Raw genomic sequence first — 22,155 nt, forward strand, 5'->3', positions numbered from 1 at the left:
ATTTCCATATTATCTTATCAAATTGGGGTTTTTTTTCAGCTTAAATTTATACGTTGAGAAACCTACAGTTATCTAATATTCATAACATGTTTTTGAATAACGTAATAACTTGAAGTAGATTTAAAAAACTCATTTATGAACCACTGATCCACTAATCCACTGTCTCTTTCTGTTCTCTGCTTATCATACTTTGTTTTATTCTCATTTCTAACATGATTTCTGAGAGTATGTGTATATCTGCTGCATGGATGGTTATGTGGTTAAATAAAGGTTGCACGAATGAAATAAAGAGCCTCTGCTTTCTGCTGAATTCAGGTTAAATCAGAAGCGGCTGCAGAATCAACATGAACCTGGAGGTATAAAATATATAAAAGTCACTTCCAGACGCTGAAGGTCATTAATAAGTGGGATGAAATAATAAGATATGAAGGCATCCATTACTTTATGTGGGATCTGTATTATATTTAATGTTCTCTCCGTGAAGGCCCAGTCCATAAAGAACACTCTTCATCAAACTGAATGAACCGAGGGGGAATGAGTGTGAATTGGCGTCCACCATCAGCTCAGCAGCAACACTCACACAAGTCCACCGCAGGTTTTTCATCTCGCAGTGAGAATTGGAGGGGTGGGGCCTGTAATGCCCGTTGGCAGTGGCTGGGCTTTTTTGGATGCAAATGTCACGGCTTCCAAGTGCTGGTGTGAGTTGGATGCAGCGCGACGCTCCAAAGTGGATTTAAACAGCGCAGCTCGCAGGGAGATCCAGTGCAAACACGCGCCCTGACCGCCGGAGCCGAGACACTCAGAATGAGCATAATAAAAGAGTGACTGAGTTCATCGGAGCAGACTTCATATATGTAGATTTTTTTCATGCATATGGTCTTTTACTGGAGGGATTTCTTCTTAATGCAGTGTTTCTTCTCCTCGTGCGTCGGGATGGTGACAGACGTGGAGAGAAACGAACTCTTACGTCTTTTTAAATGATGAGAGAAGTTGCATGGGGGTATCCTGTAGGAGGAGTTCTTTGTGACCAAACAAGTAACGGATTTTGCCTCATAAAAAAGGAAATTGAGTCCCGACCGCTTCATGAGGAGCAGCTTTACCCGGAGACCCCGCTGTGCAGGTGGGTTCATCTTCTTCTTCTGGGTTCACCATGTGGCTTTGCCTGGCTCATTATGAATTCATCTTAATGTGGGCTTGAACTTATCTAGAACTGTGTTTTCTTTAAATGTGTTTATTGAGCATCATTATCGTTATTTTTATTATTATAGCCTAACTATAACTATTTTACGCGTGTCTAATGCGCGCTCAGTAACAAGTCTCCATCTGGTTATATTGTTATATTTCAGACTCTAAGTGCCTCATTTTGACATCATTAGTGCTGATGTCACTTTTTCTCCTCAAATAGATTTCCACACAAACTCAATCTTTAAACGCATTCCTTCATTTCAGCACGTCGTGTTTTTGACCAATGGTGAACGTCGTTTACATACTGTGTGTTGAGGATTCTATAGCATCTACACACACACACACACACGCACACACACACACACACACACACACACACACTTGTCATCTAGAGTCAGCCCCAGTTTTAAAGTGCCAGGCAGAGTGTTTTTCTTTTTGAAATAAAGGGCAGAGATGCTGGACCGGGGGCAGGTGAGGATCTGCTTTTGATTTCCCTTCTCCCCGAGGAGGAGCGGTGCAACACAAACAGCTGTAATCCAGCATGGTGTGAGAGTCTCCAAAGTAAAGCCGAGCTCAACTGCAGCTCTGCAAGATCAACACTCTTGACTGCTGGAGCCGTCGGCTTTAGTCCTCCACGAAAAAAAACCCCAGAAAGAAAGAGTCTGGTGGGGTTTGATTGGAGGAAGAGGCCGGCGATGTTCTTCTGAGTGTTTTTCAACTGCTGCACGTTTGACCTCTCGCCCGCCTGACAGTCTTGATGCCGCAGGGCCGAGGAGGAACTGGAAGTGATTACCAGACTGGCGGAGGCTTCTGTTGGTGCAGCCAGGTGTTTCTCTGAGGTGGACACGCTGCTTCTCAGCCACAGATTTGGATTCAAAGGTGTTGAGAGCAAAGGGGTGACTACTTCTTACAAAAACCTCGGTCAACACTCCATTCTTTATTCCATATTCTTCTTCTTCTCTCTGTTTTTCATTGGTTGGCGAGCGTTTATGGCTTTGATGTGAAAATGATGGCTTTTTTTTACAAATATCAAAATAAATCAAACATCAATAACTTCCCACAAATTCCTGTAGCTTTTGTTAGTAACTGACAGGAAAAACAGTTGGCATATTCAAAAGCCAGAATCGTACCGCTTAGTGTCGTTTAGGAGTCCATTTAGCCGATTCGCTTAACTTTAAAAAAAAAAAAAACATTTTGAAAAGAAAATTGTTTTGTGGTTTTGTGGGAACATTTGGGTCATTAGCGTCTATGTGAGGGAAAATAACTGATCTCGCAGTGAAATATCTACCAGGTTTTTCTCTCCCCGTTCCTCGTCTGTGGTTCTTGTTTCACATGATGCAGTCATTCCGTTAGTGTGTGATTGATGCACGTATGTTATCCATTCTCTTCTGAAATATAAGTGTCGTAGGGTTCACCGGCAGGCAGCAAAGGTCGCCGACAGGTTGCATTTGTAACTCTGAGCTCAGAGTTTGTGGCAGTTCAATAAATCCCCCGTGTGGGAGCTCCCTTTCACCGCTTGAATAATTGATGGATCAAAACTTAGGACTTACAAAAAAGGAGGCCATTTAATCTCCTGACTATTTGATGAGAAGGGGATTGGTTTCGTCGAGCTCAGCTGAATGAAAGGAAAGGTTCTCTGCAGCGAGTCAACAGGCCGGCCCCGTCTATTATCTGGGGCCGCTGTGAGAGCAGACATGGATGGGCTGAGGTGAGCTTCTGGCAGGTTTGTGCCGGGTTATGAAAGAGGCTCTGGCACATGTCTTGAGTTACTCAAGTGCTGGGAAGGTTATGTCTCGGAGTGGTCCAGACACTTAGCATGCCCCCCCCTCCAATCAACACTCTGTGAAGTAACAGGTGCTGCAGAAGACCGGCTTGCTCGCACCGCATCGCTCTTGGCTCCTTCCTGTAAATATGACTTTAGCCGAGAGGCGTCGGTGACATCGTGAGTCATTAAGGGTTAAGAAGTCAATAAACGTGCTGGTGGGGGAAGAAGAGAGTTTTCCCAATTAGGAGAGGAAAACACGTGGCCCTTGTCCTCGGCTGGGTTTTAAGCAATGCCATGGGATTGTTATGATTAGAAATGGAATTTTTATTTCAATGCGAGTCTTGAGAAATGTTGTATTCTGTGACTCACTCGACAGATGCCTTCGTTTACAAGCGGCATTACTCAAAACTCTTCAGTTTGTCTCAAGAAATAACTTAATGCTACATTAACGTTTAACTCAATAGTTTCAATTTAATTTAATAATAACGATATTCCAGCTGAAATGGTTTTTAACAGCTGCTCTCAGTGTCTCGTCATTATCTATTTTGTACCAGTTAGAAATACAATTCAAAAGGGATGTGCTTGCTTTTGAAATCTTTTTAAAGATGGCATCTTTGATCTATGATTTGTTTGTGTATACTTGAACAAATAATGTAATATTGCCTGCTGGAAGAATGTGATTCAGAGCCACAACTGACTCAACGGCCAAATATGGTCCTATTAGTGTTTATTGGGCTGAGGGAGGACCTCCTCACACGAGAGCTGCAACACGGGCAGTGTGTGACACTATCTAACTATCTGTGTGTGTGTGTGTGTGTGTGTGTGTGTGTGTGTGTGTGTGTGTGTGTGTGTGTGTGTGTGTGTGTGTGTGTGTGTGACTTCACTGTATTTGCAAAAGACTAAACATGCTCAGTTCATAATCGGAGACTAAATACAGCTTGAAATGCAACGACACTGAAGTGTTTGTGGTTTTTAGTTCTTCAGATACAGATTTCTGATGTTGAAGCCGTTGATTTGATCGATAAGAAGTTGCAGATTGGTCATGATGTTATTGTTTGATGCAAGCATGTATCATAATTTGTTTTCCAGGAAGAAAAAGATGATATTGATATCAAAGATTATATTTTTTTATTGTTAAATTGGTGCACAATATGATCTGAAAGGGTTAAAAAGGCATTTTTCATTTGAGTTCCACTTTAAGGCCAAAACCCTGATTTCTTTTATTCCAGATGAACGTTGCGGGTTCGAGTATGTAAAGGTGTTGGGAGCACACTGATGTCATACTTGTAGTACTGGGGAAACATCTTGAAGGAATAGTTGCACATTTTGGGGAATGTTATGATGCTTATCCGTGTTCTCTGATTAAAAAGGTGAGGAGAGCGATACCTCGCTCGTAAAATCAGACATGAAACAAAGGAAACAACGAGCGTGTCTCCATCCAAAGGGAACAAAACGAAAGTCCAAAAGCTTAGAAATACAAGTTGCAAGTTGACTGTTTCTTGGATTATCTCTCGGCCAGTCGTCAGGAGTTATGGAGATTCATTTCTTAGATTGGGACTCTAATCTCCTGCCCCTACTTGTATTATCAGTACATAGTTGTACTTGATCTATAACCTTTGACCCGGCTTTGACAGCAGGTCTGAGGTGCAGCTGCTAGAGAGACTTCAGCGACTCACTGAGTCCGGCCAAGTCATCCTTTGACACATAACTGAAAGTAAAACTTGCTTTTGAAGCTTCATTTGTTGCTGATTAAATAAACAATATGTAATGAGTTCATCCGTGAGCTTTAGAGGGGCTGGAAGGCTGATACTCATAGCTGTTTCCAGTCTGTTCATATTTATCATGAGGTATCGAGCATCAACAAGCGTATTACCCAACATGCACTCTGTCCAACAGCTCCTGAACCTGTTGCCCATCTGTCTCCTCCTCCTCATTCTTCTCTCAGCAGGTCCTGGTCCACGCAGATGTGGTGTCACACAAGCATCCGTGGTGTTCCAGTGAGACGCATGCTGGTGAGCTCAGAGGAAACCCGCCTGTTTCCCTGCCAGCCCGCCCCGAGCTTCATGGGTTGAACCACCAGAAGTTGGACAACATCCTCTCCGTTCTCTCCTCCTCTCCACCCCCCATCCATCCTACAACCCCGCGCTGTCTTCTCCCCTCTCCCATTACTCCCAGCAGCGTGATGGCTCGTCCTGCCTCAGGCTTGTTTGGACTGGCGACCGCAGCATCACCCTCCACCACACAGACTTAGAGTCCGGGGAAGGAAGGGAGAGAGACTACAGAGAGCAGGAGAGAGAGGAGGGATCATCTTATCCCAGCAGCAGCAGAGGGATCCACCTGCCCCCACAGAGGACAAGGGCCCCCCCCACCTGATCCATCTGGTCTCAGGGGGGGACCCTGCGTGGCCGGGGAGGCTACAGGGACTATGCAGCTGGGACTGGTGGCGCTGGCGATGATCTTCCTCGGCTCCATGGGTCACAGCGATGCTCTGAAGCTCTCCAAGGCGAGACGGCAGAGACGTGGTGAGTTGTTTTCCTCTTCCTCTTCATCACCGCTGCCTTTCCGTTTATGCACGAGTCACAGCGGTGAACGTCTGCTAAACATTTCACGATGTGATGGTAACATTGCTGTTTATTTTCCCTCCATCCTACTTGTTTGTTTTTCTGAGCCGGGTTACGTCGGGTTCAGCGTTCTCCTCTTTCCTCCTCTTTCTGAAGATAATGCTTCTACTTTAACTTTTATGGGTATTAGGATTGTTTATAGAGGCTTTTCTTTGATGGATTCGCCTTCAAAGCCATCACTCTTCTTCTCTTGGTGCGTCTGGCTCCGTGGGCACGTCGTGGAATGAGTACCTGACAGTTCCTAAGCTCTGAGTTGGACCGTGCTGCCGGTGTTGTTGGAAGCATTTTTCTGACCTCATGCAACCACAAAGATGGCGCTCGGCCCCCGACTCGCAGTATATCTCCGGCCTTAGAGCCTCAGCGCTGGTGTTACTGTCAGCTTTGAAATAATTCTTCCTTTACACACAAGGAGCTTTCAGCCAATGCCAAGCTCAGCCCAAGCAGAATTCACATAATACCATGACTGACCGCAGATGTGGGTTTTATTAGAATCACACACGCTGGGGAGGAAGGACTGTGGTCCGACGGTTACAAATGGAATATACGCTCACACGTATACATGCAACGCCGCAGTTTGTCTCTCATAACGAGGACAGAAGGATCCGGGTCACACGGCAGTTCCATGAGCAGCTCAGGCCTCCAGATCGGAAATAAACACCTTTGCTTTACTTGATCAGAGTCGCTCTCTTTATTAATCCCCCACGTCTCTGATTCATACGCTCCCCCGATCCATTATTTGTGTGTTTTTTTCTTCATTTGTGATAGTGAGCAACATCACTTGGCTCTAACTTCTGCATGTGAGGTTACCTTGACTCGGGAGAAAACCTTTTAACGCTTTTAGCGTCTTGCCTCCTCTCCCGGGAGGCAGATGGATCGCTGTGTGAAAAATACGTATCTCTAGAACTGATACAGTCCAGGAATGTTAATCAAGTCTGACGACTGCGGGTTTGTCGAATGGCTCCTGCAAAGAAAAAAAAAAGGAAGCTCCTCGGAATGATTTAGATGCCGTGGTTGCGTGCGTTGCAGTGTGAAACACCGGCTGTTGCTTTCAGGGGATTTGATTCATGTCTGAGCGTCCGGGTTTTTACAAAAGGACATGAAGTGCCGTGCTTTCTCACACTGAGGGGGATCCTCGCTGAGCTGCACCGCTGTAGGAAAACAACGGCGGGATTTGATTGGCCGTGTCTGTCGCTGCTGCAGTTTTCTGATTCCCAGACCGACCGCAGTAGAAGGCCTCATGTGAAGTTGACTGGCTCGCGCTGATTTTGTGACTGCCTCTCGCTCGGCTGTCAGACCCAATTACCCTGATTTCTCCAAATGAAAATCTGTTAAGGATCTCTGGCGAGGCAGTTTGAAGTAAACAGTGAGTAACTGTTCAAACAAAGATGTTTGGCCCCCAGACCCCCGGACCCCCGGCGAGATTAAGCTGCGAGCGTTAACCCGTGCGTGTTGAAGTGATAAAGCACCGGCAGGTTTTTACAGCCGGATCTCCGGAGATGCCAACAAAATATTAAAGTTGCCCCGACGTTCTTCTCGTGGACAGAATGCCCTTTTAATTTTTAAAATCCATTTCTGCTCTTCTGCAGCCTACATAAATACCTCAAAATGACCATTTGTATATCAGTAACTCTTATGTCATAATTAGAGTCGTTCCGATTCTGATACCAATATAGGAAATGCCTCCGATACTACAGAAAATGCTGGCATCGGTATCGGCGAGTACTGGAGTCCGATACCACGTGATTTATTAGAAATAGGAATTTATTTACTGGTTAACTCCGTTGGCTTTCACATTCTTCTTATTTGCCGCTCTTAAAACAGTTATTCCTTTATTTATTTAGTGAAGTTGCTGTTTTATACTGTTCTATTTAAAAATAAAAGGCTTCCATTTGCTGTATTCATTCATGTTTTACAAAGGGTTTAACCTGAGCCAGGCCTCAACACAATGATCATCATATCACATATCACAGTCATGCAGGCGTAGAATGATCGTTTTCTTTTTTTTTTAAACACACTGGTATCGGTATCGGAACATCTGAAGTCATAATATAAGATTGAGAGATGCTTCTTCTCTTGATGGTGACACAGATATAAAAATGGTCATGTTTGGGGGCTGAAGTCTTCCTTTAACCTGACCGTTCCTCCCTCTGTGTATTACGCCTCCACAGTTAGTACCGAGGGGCCGCCATCTTGCCCCAAAGGCTGTGAGCGATGCTCCGAGTACAACGGCTGCATTAAATGTCGGCCCAAACTCTTCATCTTCCTGGAGCGCAACGACATCCGGCAGATCGGCGTGTGCCTCGCCTCCTGCCCTCTGGGATACTTCGGCATGAGGAACCCAGAAGGCAACAACAGATGCACCCGTGAGTTTTTGCTTTGTGTTGTTGGACTTTTCTGACCAGCTGACATTATCTAGATGCACATCTGTAAACTTCCAAATACAGGCAGGCTTGAGCTAACTTGGCACCGGCCGGCTGTGCGATAAAAGCCTGATGTGAAATCAGGCCTGCAGACGTGTAAACGATCTGTTTGTCTTTGGCTCGTCGTCCCCGTTTGTGTGCAACATGAGGGAAACCCTGCTGCTTTCTCTCTCTCGTGTTTCTCATTTGGACATTTTAAGAATATCGATGCCTACCATTTGCTACACCCTTTATCTTATTCCACAACAAATCTGCATTTTTCAATGCGTGCGAGTGAATAAGAATCTACTACTGCAAGGAAAAACAAATAACCACTTAATCCAGCAAAGTATTTGCTGAACCAGAGGGAAAGTAAGTAGAACTTTTAACTGAATTGGTCTTCATTACGGTTGTAGGCCGACTTGGCTCATTTGAAAGGTGGATGAAGGGATGGCCACGCTCGCAGTGTGCCAGCACCTCAGTCTGTTTCTCCTTGCGTGGCGGCAGAAAACACGACTGGAAACTAAATCCCAAACAATAACATTTAAAAAGCATTCTTGTTTGTTTTTGAGTCTGTGCTTTTTATTGACCCTCGTGTGCAAAGTTCATGCCAGGTCTGTTTTATTTTTCTCTTTTTGCACGCATTTCTCAGCGGATACATTCATTCTGTATCATCATCGTCTGTTTAGTCTCTGAAGTAACTATGGAAAAGGTTTATTTTTAGTGAATGATCATTTTACGAACAGTAAAACATCTCTTACCTCAATAACAGACTCTAATGATTAAAGTTTAATGATATTCGTGGCTTCAACTTAGTGCAGCGATCGTGCCCGTCAGCCGGTTGTGATTTTCTGCTGCAGGAAGAAAAATGCAGGCTATTCCTGTCTTTAAAAATGTTTCCTTGACTGGCCATTCCTGCATCACCTAATACCTGTCAGATGTGCTAAATCATATTTTCTCTCAGGTTTACATAACATCAAAGCAGAGATGCTTACAGGTCTTTTTATTTTTAAATCTCACATTGTAATGAGCATTCTGTCCATTTACAACCCTGGATCCACTATATCTAAAGGTATTCAGGGTGTATAGGCTGTAAGTCAAGACCAGGACCAGACCAGAATAAAATGCTAACCATAGGCACTACATTCAGCTCTTTTATTCCCATGTATACGCTAATCTTATAAACATGCATATACACTCCTTTTCCACGTCAAACTTCCTTTCTTTGCTGACGATACTGTGTTTTACACACATAATCTGTATTTTATTCATATCATTTAAAAGTACAGGCTGAGACATTTATATTATTTTCCTTATGCGGTTTGGTGCATTAGTCCAACGAACAATATTTGAATTATTATTATTATTATAATAATTGGAGTTTTTTTTTTTTTTATCAAAATATTGGATCATTTGTTACAAATTCAACAATTTGTTGCAGCGAGGGCAGAATTTCATCAGCAAAATCTAATCAGTGGCTTCACTGGGTTACAATCCAATGATCTGACTTCATACATCCTTGTAAGGTCTCGTCTTCCATTGTGAGGATACAAACGTCAGTAATGTCACATTTGGTTGTCGGGGGCTTAAAAATAGTCATTGGATCAGGAGGAAAGAACCGAGTTATGTCATTATGACCGTGGCATCGGACCAGCTGCAGAGTGGACTGTAGGTTAAATAATTATGAAGTCTGAATCTGATCATTTCCTGTATAGAAATATCGACAGGGATTTAGATCTCCCTCCACTCTTCTTCATTAGAATAAAGATGCCCCTTTAGAAACGACACAAAAGCTTTCTGTGGTCTTTTAAGATGTCTATTTTTATCTGTAATTATGCAAATGTCCTTAACAATTGTTTGACTGGAGAATCTGAGGAGAGCAGAAACTGTTGAGGAACCCAGTCTAGCAATACACTCCTCGTTCACAGTGAAAAAACAAGGCCTGTGGTGCATGTGTTTCTAAGGGAAGACGAGTGTTATTCCCTCTTAATAGACCATGTGTTGTTTCATCAATAATAAACCTCTCAGAGGAAATAAAATCCCACTTGTCTTGTCTCTGGATAACCATTTGCTTTTTCAGCCAACAATACAATGAATATTCTAGTAAAGGCAAAGCGATCTCTGTGTTTCTACTGGAAATGATCCCAAACGAGATAAAAACTCGGCATCTGAAGCTCATAAAAATGAACACAAACACAATGTCACGTATAATGATTTGATCCTCTTCTTTTTGTCTTTCAGAATGTAAAATAGACAATTGTGAAGCGTGTTTCAATCGCAATTTTTGCACAAAATGTAAGGAGGGCTTGTATTCACACAGTGGGCGATGTTATGTCAGCTGCCCTCCAGGCCAGCGCACCGCCAACGAGACCATGGAGTGTGTCGGTGAGTGACCTTTGACCTTTAACCCTCATTTCAAAACATTAGCCATGAGCAGGTTTTAATGCTCCTGTGATGAACCAGGAAATATATCTCACTTGGGCCACATGTTGACTTAATAATAATAATAATAATAATTATAATAAATAATAACAACAACAATAATAACATTAACAATAATAATAATAATATAATAACAATACATTTTATTTGTTGGCGCCTTTAAAGAACACCTTACAAAATGCTAATAATAATGATAATAAAATATATTATTATTATTATTATTATGATAATTATTATTATTATGATCATTATTATTATTATGATCATTACTATTACTATTATTATTACGTTCAATAGTCTGGACAAGTGGAAGTGAAATCTTAAGAATCATCTGTTCTTTCCCCCTCTTTTTGTTTTCGTTGTTATTGAAAATTATAAGAAGATCATAAAAAGGTGGATTATTATTATTATTATTACTATTATATTACAAATGTACTTATTATAAGTCTCTCTGGGTAGAAGCGTTGTGGATGTAAATGGATGAAAGTCACCAACAGAGCCTTTGCTGTGAGTGCGTTTATGCGTTGGTACATTTTCAGGTTCACAGCGATCCTCTCAGTCTGTCCCTCTCAAGCCAACCAAAACAACCAAAAAAATACTAAATTGCTTTCAGATTTGGAAATTACTTAAAGTCATTATTTTGAGCTAAAACTGCTGAGCTGTAAAAAGCAGACGTGGAGGCTGTGAAACAAATGTGAGGCGCTGCAGCTGTGGACCATTCACTCATTACCTTGGTGTTTTTTTCCTCCAGGTCAGCGCACTGCAGAGTGCGAGCTGGGCGAGTGGAGCCAATGGGCTTCCTGTACGAAGAAGAACAAAACATGTGGATTTAAGAAAGGCTCGCAGTCTCGCGTTCGCGTGCCGCTCCTGCAGATCCACGGCCTCGACTCGACCACGCCGCTCACCGCCTCGCCGACCTGCGCTCCGCAGACGGAGAGGAGGAAGTGCGTCGTGACCAAGACGCCATGCGTCCCGAGAGGTAAAAACACGAATCCTGCAGGAAACAGATCCACTGACATGTTAGTACTTCTAATAAAAAAAATCAGCTGACTTAATGAAGTCCACGTGCTTCATCCACCATTAACGTGACGTCTCGTCCACCTTCATCCCTTTAATGACGAGCCGCGACCACATCGAGGAAAACGCATTTCAAATGCATTTCATGAACTACTTGAATATATAACAAACATTGTTCTGTTAAAGTCTATTCAGCCATTTGTAACAGACTCAAAATATACAAAAAATACATGAAATAAAAAAGTGCAACTACTGAGAAGTAAATTCAAAAAGCTTTAGCTGAGACCATCACTGAATCTATGACAACCAACACTGCACTCTGGAAGTGTGAAGAGATACAAATCCTCTTCAAAATAAAAGCACAGGACTTTTTTTGCCCAGGTAAAACTACTTTTGGGTCCTGACCCAGCAGTTGAGACCCTCTGGTCTGGTGGAACCATCCCCCGACCACCTAAAAGGCCCGGCGTTCCCACAGCGCCTCTCTGAGCTGCTGATTGGGGTTTGGTTTGAGCTCAATGAAGGAAACAGAAATCTCTCCACTTCTCAGCATGTAAACAATAAACGCCGTCCACGAGCCAAGCAGATGAAGGGCGGGCGGGCGGCGTTACGCTCTCTGCGAAGCTGGGCGAGGATCAGAGACCCGAAAGAGCTATTTGTTTCTGCCGACCGTCGGAGCGTGAGGTTTACACAGCCGTGACATGTTTGCTTGGGCTCTTATCATCCACACGGCAGGTTAACGGACGTTCTCGCCAGTCAGCGGCCATCATCGGCTTCTCACAGCAGCTTATCAGCCGCTCCTGACCCCGCCATCGCAGCTCCGAAACGACGGATCTGGACGACAGTTTATTGGATGAAAAGTGCAACAAAAACAATTTCCTTTTTAACGTCTCGTCCTCGTGAGAAAACATTCACCGTCGGTTGGGATGATAGAACAAAGCTATAGGGGTTCGGTCTCCAACTAAAGGAGGTTTTTGCTCATGAAAACGTCTCCCTCTCTAAATGTCACCATACACTAATCTATTTTACGTAACGTGCCCACTTTGTAACCAAAGTTGGAAACCGAACCTCATTTACAAGGAGTGGGAGGATTGTAAACGAGCAGCATTTAAAGCCTTTATTGGACGGTGGCACGCTTTGGGGAATTCAGGCACAAGCAGCCTCGTTGCGCAACTCTTATTTGCACAGCGTTGGCAACCGCAAAGATGTTGCAACATGTAACAGATGATTTTGCCTGGATATATGTGAGTAAACATGTAGGAGGCTTGCATCCTCTACTCGGGAGCGCTCCCTATATAGGGCCTCGGAGTCTAAAGAGGTCTGACAGCGTCCCATATAGGTCTGCGGTCGTGTTGGAGGGAAGGGGAGGCTTGTAATTGCTCAGTGGGGAGCGGGATCTTCTCTGTGACAGCACACTTTGAAAAATGACAAGCAAATTTACTGCTGCATCCTGGAAAGAACGGGTCCAGAAGAATAATTATCAGTGAAATATTATAAACTGCCCCGTGAAAACTGCTGCACACTGCCAAATTTCCAAAAACTTGGAGCAAAAAGGTAGGTCGTCTCAGAAAAAGGCAAGGATGACATGTGAGGTGTCACCCGACGAGTGATGAGTCACAGAAGCTGTTATGAATTGTGAAATCGTCGGCTGTTTTTCCTCTTCTTCTGCCCGCTAAATACTTTGGCATGAGAATAAGACTGCTGCCAGAATGCAGAGGAATTAATGTTCCTCCGTGAGGTAACTCCTGGGTGATGGTACCATGACTCCGGTGAATAAGTTCATGTGGGTAAAATTATAAAAGAGAGGAGAGAGCAAAGAGCCCAGCTGTGGATCGGACTGTGGGAGTCGGCTGGCAGGCCGGCTGTGTAAAACACAGGGGGCAGACATTGTATAACATCAGTGATTTAGTGGTCTGCAGAACTCACGCTTTGTGTTGATCTGGCTGCAATTTCTTCCCCTTTTTTCCCCCGAACACGGGGTCTCACGCGAAAACAGAACTTTTCTGGATGTGTTATTGCATTTGTCAGGCAAAAATTGTTTAGCTTGGATGGAGATGCGATCCAATCAGGGCCGTCATAAAACTGATGGAGTCCCCCTCTCTTGGCTCCATTAATGATGTGTTGGAGAAGTAATTAAGTCCTGACAGGCAGCTCAGATGCTGCAGAGTGTGCGTGAGGACACTTCCCTCCCGTTTATTCTGCCTGATGGATAGAAATTTAAACTATAACAGCTCAATATGAAGCCAGTGTTTGAATGGTGGCCATAAATGCTCATATATATCTATATTTCTATATATATGTAAAGGGTCGCCCATTAAGTTGGAGTAATTTGCAAATGTCTAGTGTTTTAAAGCGGCTAAGTTTATAAATATATATCACCGATATAAACAAGTTGCTTGGTTCCCGCTAACACCGGATGTTTGCCGTTGCTATGACAACAAGTAAAAGCTACCACTAGCATCTTAGCCCAACCGCCCGATCAATAAACACCCATAAGATGACAATTTGACCTCATATGAATAAAACCAACAATAACCATCAACCTAAGGACCTTAACGTGGCGTGGTCACACGTTGGGATATATTAATTTGACTAAATAGAATAATGTAATAATAAACATTCATGGGATGTTAGCACATCAGCAAATTTGCGGGTTTATAAAGTGGTAAATTAGCCATTTTCTTGGAATATTGCCCCCCTCTCCCTTATATGCCGTCATAATAAACAGAGGATTGTGCCTGAAAACAAACTTTATGGGCAACAGTTTATATTCATTGATTCGAGACGACCTATGACTGATGTCGGACACATTATTCTTCTCGTATGATTTGAGCCAACTCACTAAATCACGTCTTCAGTTTGTGATTTTGGCACTAAAACGATGACTTATCCCTGTTTGTGTGGGACGGAGCTCGCTTCAAGTCGACAATAAAGCTCCGCCCACATCCTCCTCCGTATAATGATTTTCACCGGCGGTGTAGAATCGTGTATTCGATGAAATTTGAGAAACTGTGAGCTTTAACCCGAGGAATCATAACTGTTTGTAGGACAAGTTTGAAAGTGCCAGCGGGGGAATAAACACAGACGTACGGTTATTACTGTACAGCAGGAGACAAACACGATGGCGCCATCAGCCCTGCTCTCGTCTCCTGCTCCTGAACATTGTCCAGCCCTTTGGCACGCCTTCACTCAGTTTCCAGGATATGAAACGCTACAAGTTCATAACAATCATCCTCCAGAGTAACTCCACTCCCTCGGATATACAGAACCCAATACGTTCGAGTGCTTGGCCTTCGACAAAAGCCATCTGACACTCGACGCCATGCCCCGTTTCCACTTTTGCGACACCTCGTCGTGTCTTTATGGGGCCATTATTGGGGCCCCTTGACAGTGTGGAACTCACTTTGATTTTAAAGTGATTTATATGTGGCAGAAAAATGGTGGCACTTGACTGTCGGGAGTGCTCTCACGGTGTATGAGCTGCATTTTATTATTATTATTCCCTCTTATGGACCTTTACTGTTAGGTGTGTGACAGGTGTGGATCCTGATCCAAGACTACCTGCAATGAGGAGTGTGTGTGTTTTAGTGAGTAGAAATTAAGACTGTACAGTCATGCTAGGTACTTTGAGGTAAATGCTAATGCTAGATGTTTCCACACTTCCTAAACCCGGCTACTGGCACCTTTGATCGAACCGCACTCGTCCTGGAACTTCATTTTTTATCTCAACTACACACCTGTAAAGTTTTGTGGCCAAAAAGTCAGGGGATCGGCAAAGTGATTCAGATTCAGCCTCTGGGGAGCATGAATGTCATGTTATTGAAACAACAGCTTATAATTATCTCATATTTCCGTCCGGACCTTTGGATCGATTGACTGACTAACGTGAAGATGATGTCTTCCAAATGTTAAGATGATTATTTGTTGTTCTTAATCCATCAGTGAGGCTCATCACAGCATTGTGTTGGCATTTATGAATGATTCTGTGATGGCTGTGCATGGTTTAACCACACGGTTGTTTTTTGCCCGTATTAAAAACCACACAATCACAATCCCCGAGACCTGATCGGACACACATCTCTCAGAATCCCGGTTTTTAAATTCTGTTGAGCCAAACTTACAATCCAACATTTGACGATGGTGTGAAACGTAAATAAAATGTTCTACGTATTGTCATTTCAGAGAGGAAGAGTAAGGGAGATCGACAAGACGATCCAACCAGGAGAGAGAGGGAGAATGGACACGGGCGAGGACGAGAAGGCAAAGATGGCAGCCGAGGAGGAGGAGGAGGAGGAGGAGGGGGAGGAGGGGGGAAGAGGCGAAAAGGCCAGAGCAGGAGCACGACGGCTCCCAGCATCACAACCAGCTCGGTCAGCTAAAGTCCTCCCGGCTGCTGGACGAGGCCGAGAGAGAAACTAGAGGCGATGCCTCGGCCGGCAGCACGACAGACAAACCATCGACGTGATGAAGGACACGCATTAATGCTGCTACGCATTGTGGAAGATGCAAAGAGAACTGGAGAACTGCTGCAAAAACATAAAGGCTTCTGAGCTTTTGGAATAGATGAACATATCTGGAAGATACTGGTGTCTTGGTTCAGATAGACTTTCTTTCACGCTGGACTTTCAAAGCCACGTTGAAGATCGCAAGGTTGCAACTAATCAAGTCACGTCTCTGAACTGAGAAGTAGATTTCAAGCTGGAAGTCTGATAATGAATGAAGGGTCTCTTCCCGTCTCATCTGGTCTGTGATGTATTTTGTTCCGGTCCAATTTTTAATCACAATCTGTTCTTCGTCTGTTTTTCATGTTTGTGAGGAGCGGTGGTTGGATTCTCTCAAAGAAAGTCTTTGTACCTTTATTTCCTATTGTGAGATGAAACTAAACAGAAAGGCACTGGAAATCTTCTACACAGAGATCTTCAACCTGGGGTCCGGGACCCCTAGGGGGTCCACCGAGTTACTGCAGGTCCACGAAACGATTTGATCCCAAACAAAAATTTAAATATGTCCAAAAAATACACCTTTACATGAATACAACCTCTATTAAGACCCTCCACGGATCACCATCAGCCTTGGGGGACCGTTGAAGACCTCTGTTCTATACAGTGTGTAGTTACGAGGAGGAAGTGTACAACCAAACAAGCCTAAGAGGGGGTGAAGGAGGATTTACCGGCTCGGGTCCTTCTCTTCTGTCTTCACACAAACGTTTCACCATTCGATAGATCTGTTCGAAATTCAATGTTTTTATCAGAAAATAACTCGGAAAGAGAGGAATAAAAACATCAGTCGTTGCATGTGGATTTGTGCATGCAACAAGTGTGTGTGTGTGTGTGTGTGTGTGTGTGTGTGTGTGTGTGTGTGTTTGTGTGTGTGTGTGTGTGTGTGTGTGTGTGTGTGTGTGTGTGTGTGTGTGTGTGTGTGTGTGTGTGTGTATGCATTTCTGCACGAACTCAAGTTGTCGACCGAACTTAGTTGTTTGTACGTGTTTGTTTACTTTTGCACATAATGTGTTCATATCGGTCTCATAGATTGAAGGAAAACAAGAGGAGGGGAAATGCACAGTGATATATCCAATATGCAGCAACAACTACAAGCCACTGAGTTATCATATAAGCCATCAAATCATCCGCTGCTCAAGTAATCACATCTGTTTGCAACAGGGTCTGAGGATTTGTTTTGCACAACTATAAATGTTTCAAGAACAAGCATCGCATTTTACACATTTATACTCCGAAACGCTTTGAGACAGCAACGGACACGGAGAAGTTCTGGTTTCTTCCCGAGGACGAGAAGTTCCACGCTACGTTATTCATTCATACTACGGATCGTGAATATGTCCAACTGTGTTTATCATCCAACATAAGAAGCATTAAAATCATCATGTATAGCTTATTCTGTGAAAGCATCAATAAAGTTCAGAGGAAGCTGATGGGAACTTCGGTCACACACTGATTTTGCTATTAGTTTGTTTGATTTCAGTTGGATGGAGTGACTTTCTCTGCAGTTAATCCGCCTTTTATTCATCCAAAGTTGTGTACCAGTGCCACGTATACGCTTGTATATATTTATGTATGACACATTTTACACATACGGACAAATTCTTATAAAGACTTCACTGTGTCGTGGATTTTGTTTTTGGTTTTTGGGTTGTATTTTCATATTTTTGCTTATTAAATTGCACTCAAAATGAAAACACATTATGTGTTTCACAGTCTGGGAACAATAAGGACAGACAGGACACAACGTCAACAACCACATGATTTAAAGTACATTAAAAATGAAGATAAAGTGCAATAAAATGATTATATTCAGGTGCACTGAATATAAAAATAAAGTGGTTTAGTCAGAGTTCATAGCTGCAGTTTGTTCTCAAATATAATCTATTATTATTAATAGTGTGGTTACATAACCAACAAACTTATGACCCGCGCTATTAAATTAAGCAATAAGAGGAATTATTCTTAATGGGGGATAATTTAATCATCAATCTGTTATTGAACATTAATCATTTATTCACTTAGCAGCAAAATACATGACAAGGACGTTTTGAGCTCTTTATGCCGACTTTCCGAAGTCGTTGCAAACTTTGCCTGAGGGAATTACCCAGAGTTCATAGCGTTGCATGAGACACGAGGTTACCAGGGGAAGGTAAACAAAGAGACCACACGTGTGGCATATTACATTTACACAGAAGCGCAGCATTAAAGATTTAATATGGAACATAAAACAGTAGAAAGGCAGGTAAATAAATGATTTGACGTTTACGTCTCGTCTGGGATGATGAGAGCCTGGAAGACGTCATCGGAGTCAAACAACACGTCAATCCTTCCAAGCCCTCGCAGCTTCTCACACTCGACGTTTACCAGGTGACGTCAGTGAAGACCCCGAGGGTTCAGGGTCTCAGGCTTCAGGGGGGAAGGGGGTCTTCTTCGGGCTACCGGAGGCCACCTTGGGAGGTGGTGCGATGGTCCCGATCACCGGCCAAACGCTGGCGCCCGGGCAGGGCTCGTAAAAGCAGAGACAGAAATAAAAACTAATGGTGTGTCATAGCCAGAGAGGGGGAGGGGGGGTACCATGCCTCGGCCCCGACAACAAAACAGCCGTTTCTCATTACCAAAAGGGAGGGCAGGGGGAACGGTAGAGTATGCACCGTAAATTACACATTCATCGCTCTTCCTGACCATAAATTCTTGCCCTGGCTCCATTGGACGGAGCTCTCCCTCACCTCCCACTCTCCCTTCCCCACTCCGTCGTTCCCCACTCCCCTGTTTTCCAAGAGAAATGAATGGTAAATCTTCAGAGTATATATATGGGTACCCTTCGATTTGCCAAGATCCTTACCACTGAATGATTTCATTACTTTAGTTTGGCCTTTGAGCCGAACCCCGGGGGAGTACATCACGTCAACGGGGAACACCCAGTCCACGTCTGCTGGACTTAAAGCCCTGATCCCAATGTAAACAGAAGGGGCACCACGACTCATGCTCAGAGCCTGATATCACTCTCAAACCCACTGACAGCTGCTTCAAAACAAAAGGTTACCGCTAGGCTACGACTCAAGCTAATTGTTTTCTAAGCCTGTGAGCCAGAGTCATGTGAACTCAAGGATTCAGCTGTTCTCATCTGCATCTCACAGTCTGCATCAGCAAAGGAGTCTGGGTGTGATCATGTGACCTCGGGGTGGAGCGTCGGCTGGAAGATGCAGTTGGAAGCTTCGTTAATAGTAAAGTTCAAGTTTGCTTTCTTCGTCTACCAAGAGAGAACATCGTCCTGCTGCTGCAGAAAAGAGACGTCAGAAAAAGACTTGCAAAATCATAAAAAAGTTGCACGTATTATAAGAAACTCAATTGGGGACGTGAGGTCTCCGGAACATGAGGTCTCTGGGTTCGGGGACGTGAGGTCTCGGGGACATGAGGTCTCTGGGTTCAGGGACGTGAGGTCTCGGGGACATGAGGTCTCTGGGTTCAGGCACGTGAGGTCTCGGGGACATGAGGTCTCTGGGTTCGGGGACGTGAGGTCTCGGGGTTCAGGGACGTGAGGTCTCTGGGACATGAGGTCTCGGGGATGTGAGGGTGAGGTCTCAGGGTCGTGAGGTCTCGGGGTTCGGGGAAGTGAGGTCTCAGGGACATGAGGTCTCTGGGTTCGGGGACGTGAGGTCTTGGGGATGTGAGGGTGAGGTCTCGGGGACGTGAGGTCTCGGGAACATGAGGTCTCGGGGTTCAGGGACGTGAGGTCTCAGGGTCGTGAGGTCTCGGGAACTAAGGTCTCGGGGTTCGGGGACGTGAGGTCTTGGGGATGTGAGGGTGAGGTCTCAGGGTCGTGAGGTCTCGGGAACTAAGGTCTTAGGGTTCGGGGACGTGAGGTCTCTGGGACATGAGGTCTCGGGGACGTGAGGTCTCAGGGACATGAGGTCTCGGGGTTCGGGGACGTGAGGTCTCGGGGTTATGAGGTCTCGGAGTTCGGGGACCTGAGGTCTCGGGAAGGTCTCGTGGACCTGAGGCCACTGGAGTCTCCGACTGAGTCTCATTAGCTGCCAGCATGGAGGACTGGACCCTCCCCCTCCCAGCATAAAGTGGCTTCCAGCTCTTTACAGATTAGTCTTGGACATGTCCTGTCAGCGTTCCCACTGTTCCAGGATAATTTCCATCTCTGAAGCTCCACCACTCTCCCTCTCTCTGGCCTGAGATCTGAGGGAGCTGAATCTGGACATCCACAAAAGAGAAAATGAATTGTACATCAACGCTGACAGCCTGGCATGTTTGATCGGCAACAGATATCTACAGAAGGATGGCCGCCAAATCAAAATAACTCAACTATTTCAATGTTTTGAGGGAAGCCAACGCTCTTTGTGAAAGAGACCAATCTACATCTGAGGCTCGTTAAAAGATAAGTCACTTGAAATGGAAATAATAACCGAGGCATTAGAGTGATGTAGTGAGTACAAATCTCAGCGTTCAGCGTCCATACCAGATGTTCAAGTGTCCGAGAGGTATTTGTGCAGGAGGACCTTCTGCAGGGTCTCTCGGCTCCACGCTCACTGCACAAGGAAGAGAAGCAGGGTTTCCCAGGGACAAAACAATGATGTATCAAGCAATTATTGTTGTAATAAACCAGTGGAAACCCGGCGTATGCAGGAGGCAAGCAGCAGCATTAGTGAGCTTTGATCTGTTTACAAAGCTTAATTTAACCCAAATGTGTCTGGGCCTCAGTGGAGGTTACGAACTCCCGATGAAGAGGAGGACGTTTGGAAGATGAAGGTAGGATGGTGGATTCCATGCTTGATGTGTACCGCCCCCTTTTGGAAAGAAACCTGAACTACACGCAAAAAAACTCAAACACAAACTGTGCTGTGAAGTCATGTTTTCTCACAGATTGACATTTATGATATTTACACAATCTTTTCAGATTATTATTTTTGAATAATCAGGTTTGTAAAATGTACTTTTAAAATTAAAATTATTAAAGAAATGACTCATCATCAAATCATTTTTTCTCACTCTCAAAATCAATTTTAGGGGTTTTCCGGAGTGGAGGTCGAGATATGGGGCGACACAACTCATTTAATTCATTTTATTCAAACTTCTAGTCTTGTGGTGCAATGACAGAAACAACCACAAGAGGGGGCTATTACACCATAACCCCCTCTAACTTAAAAGTTAGTACATCATATGGCTTTATCATCGTATTAAATTGATGCTGGGATTTGCTGTGTTTTTTGTGATATCATAGTGAAGGTTATACTTATAAATAAAGATAAATAAGACATAAAAAATCTCTATCCTTTTCAGATTGTCAAACAGTCACAGGGAAAGAGCAGCAAAGCCAAAAGAGAAGAGAAAAACAATAAAAATAATTCTGTCATAACAATCTAGCATCACTCTGCTGAACGAGTAACCCACATTTTATGATTGATCTCTGTTTTTTCTTCTTTCCTAGAATATCCAACCAAAGGGAGTCAAAACCTTTCATGACGTGTGAATGTATGAAATGTGTTCATCTAGATCCATCTCATCATATCTATAGTATCTGTAGTTTTTAAACAGGATTCATCCATTCATCACTCCTTGACAAAAAGCTGGAGAGCTTATCTGATTGTGTTGAAATCTTCTTGAGGTTTTGAATTACAGTCGATCGTGGTCGATCCACTCCTTCAAACGGTTGTGCATTCCAGACATCTCATCTCCAAACAACTGTTCCAACCGAGCTGCCGACAGTTAAACTGGGAACTGGCAACTGCAAGAAATATTCATACATTTGAAATTGTCTGTTTCATAAAACACCAGGCAAATTCAAAAACACACCCTGCAGGACAAACGTCTTCATTGACGAGCTTTGATTCCCGCTGAAGCAAGAAAAAAGAAAATACATTTATCAGCTTCGGCTCATTTGTGCACACTATGAGGGGTAGCGATCTATATAACATATACATATATATATATAAACCTCCCATCACCTTCAGACACCTGAACCAGACAACCTCAAAGTCGGGTGAAAGAGCTGGTTCTGTCACATCTTTATGAATTTCCTTCCTTCTAACATTACAAGTCAACAAAGACATTCTAGCTCTCAACCTAACCTGAAGATAACAATCTGCTGACACACATTTGCTTTGCTCTCCAGGAACAAAGCAGCATTCTTCACATTTCAGGCCTCATCATTTTGATTTTTTATGGTTTTCTCTGAAAAGGGCGTAAGAGTGAGACGACCGCAGGAAGACAATAGTGGATGT

The 22,155-nt window shown here is 43.8% G+C and overlaps 1 protein-coding gene across 2 annotated transcripts; it reads left to right on the forward strand.

Moving 5' to 3' along the window:
• Window positions 1-719: 719 nt before the first annotated feature.
• rspo1 (R-spondin 1) lies at window positions 720-16,998 on the forward strand. 2 transcript variants are annotated; one of them, XM_084026855.1, is made up of 6 exons: window positions 720-1,120; window positions 4,896-5,472; window positions 7,740-7,934; window positions 10,212-10,355; window positions 11,164-11,391; window positions 15,609-16,998. In XM_084026855.1, exons 2-6 carry the CDS (start codon window positions 5,376-5,378, stop codon window positions 15,803-15,805), a joined length of 861 nt encoding a protein of 286 aa, XP_083882981.1. In that variant the 5' UTR covers window positions 720-1,120; window positions 4,896-5,375; the 3' UTR covers window positions 15,806-16,998. The 2 variants fall into 2 exon arrangements, with proteins under 2 accessions (XP_083882981.1, XP_083882980.1); XM_084026854.1 differs by having other exon boundaries at window positions 4,899-5,472.
• Window positions 16,999-22,155: the final 5,157 nt, after the last annotated feature.

The sequence above is a fragment of the Eutrigla gurnardus genome, assembly GCF_963514095.1.
Source record: "Eutrigla gurnardus genome assembly, chromosome: 14".
In the NCBI taxonomy this organism is placed as follows: Eukaryota; Metazoa; Chordata; class Actinopteri; order Perciformes; family Triglidae; genus Eutrigla; species Eutrigla gurnardus.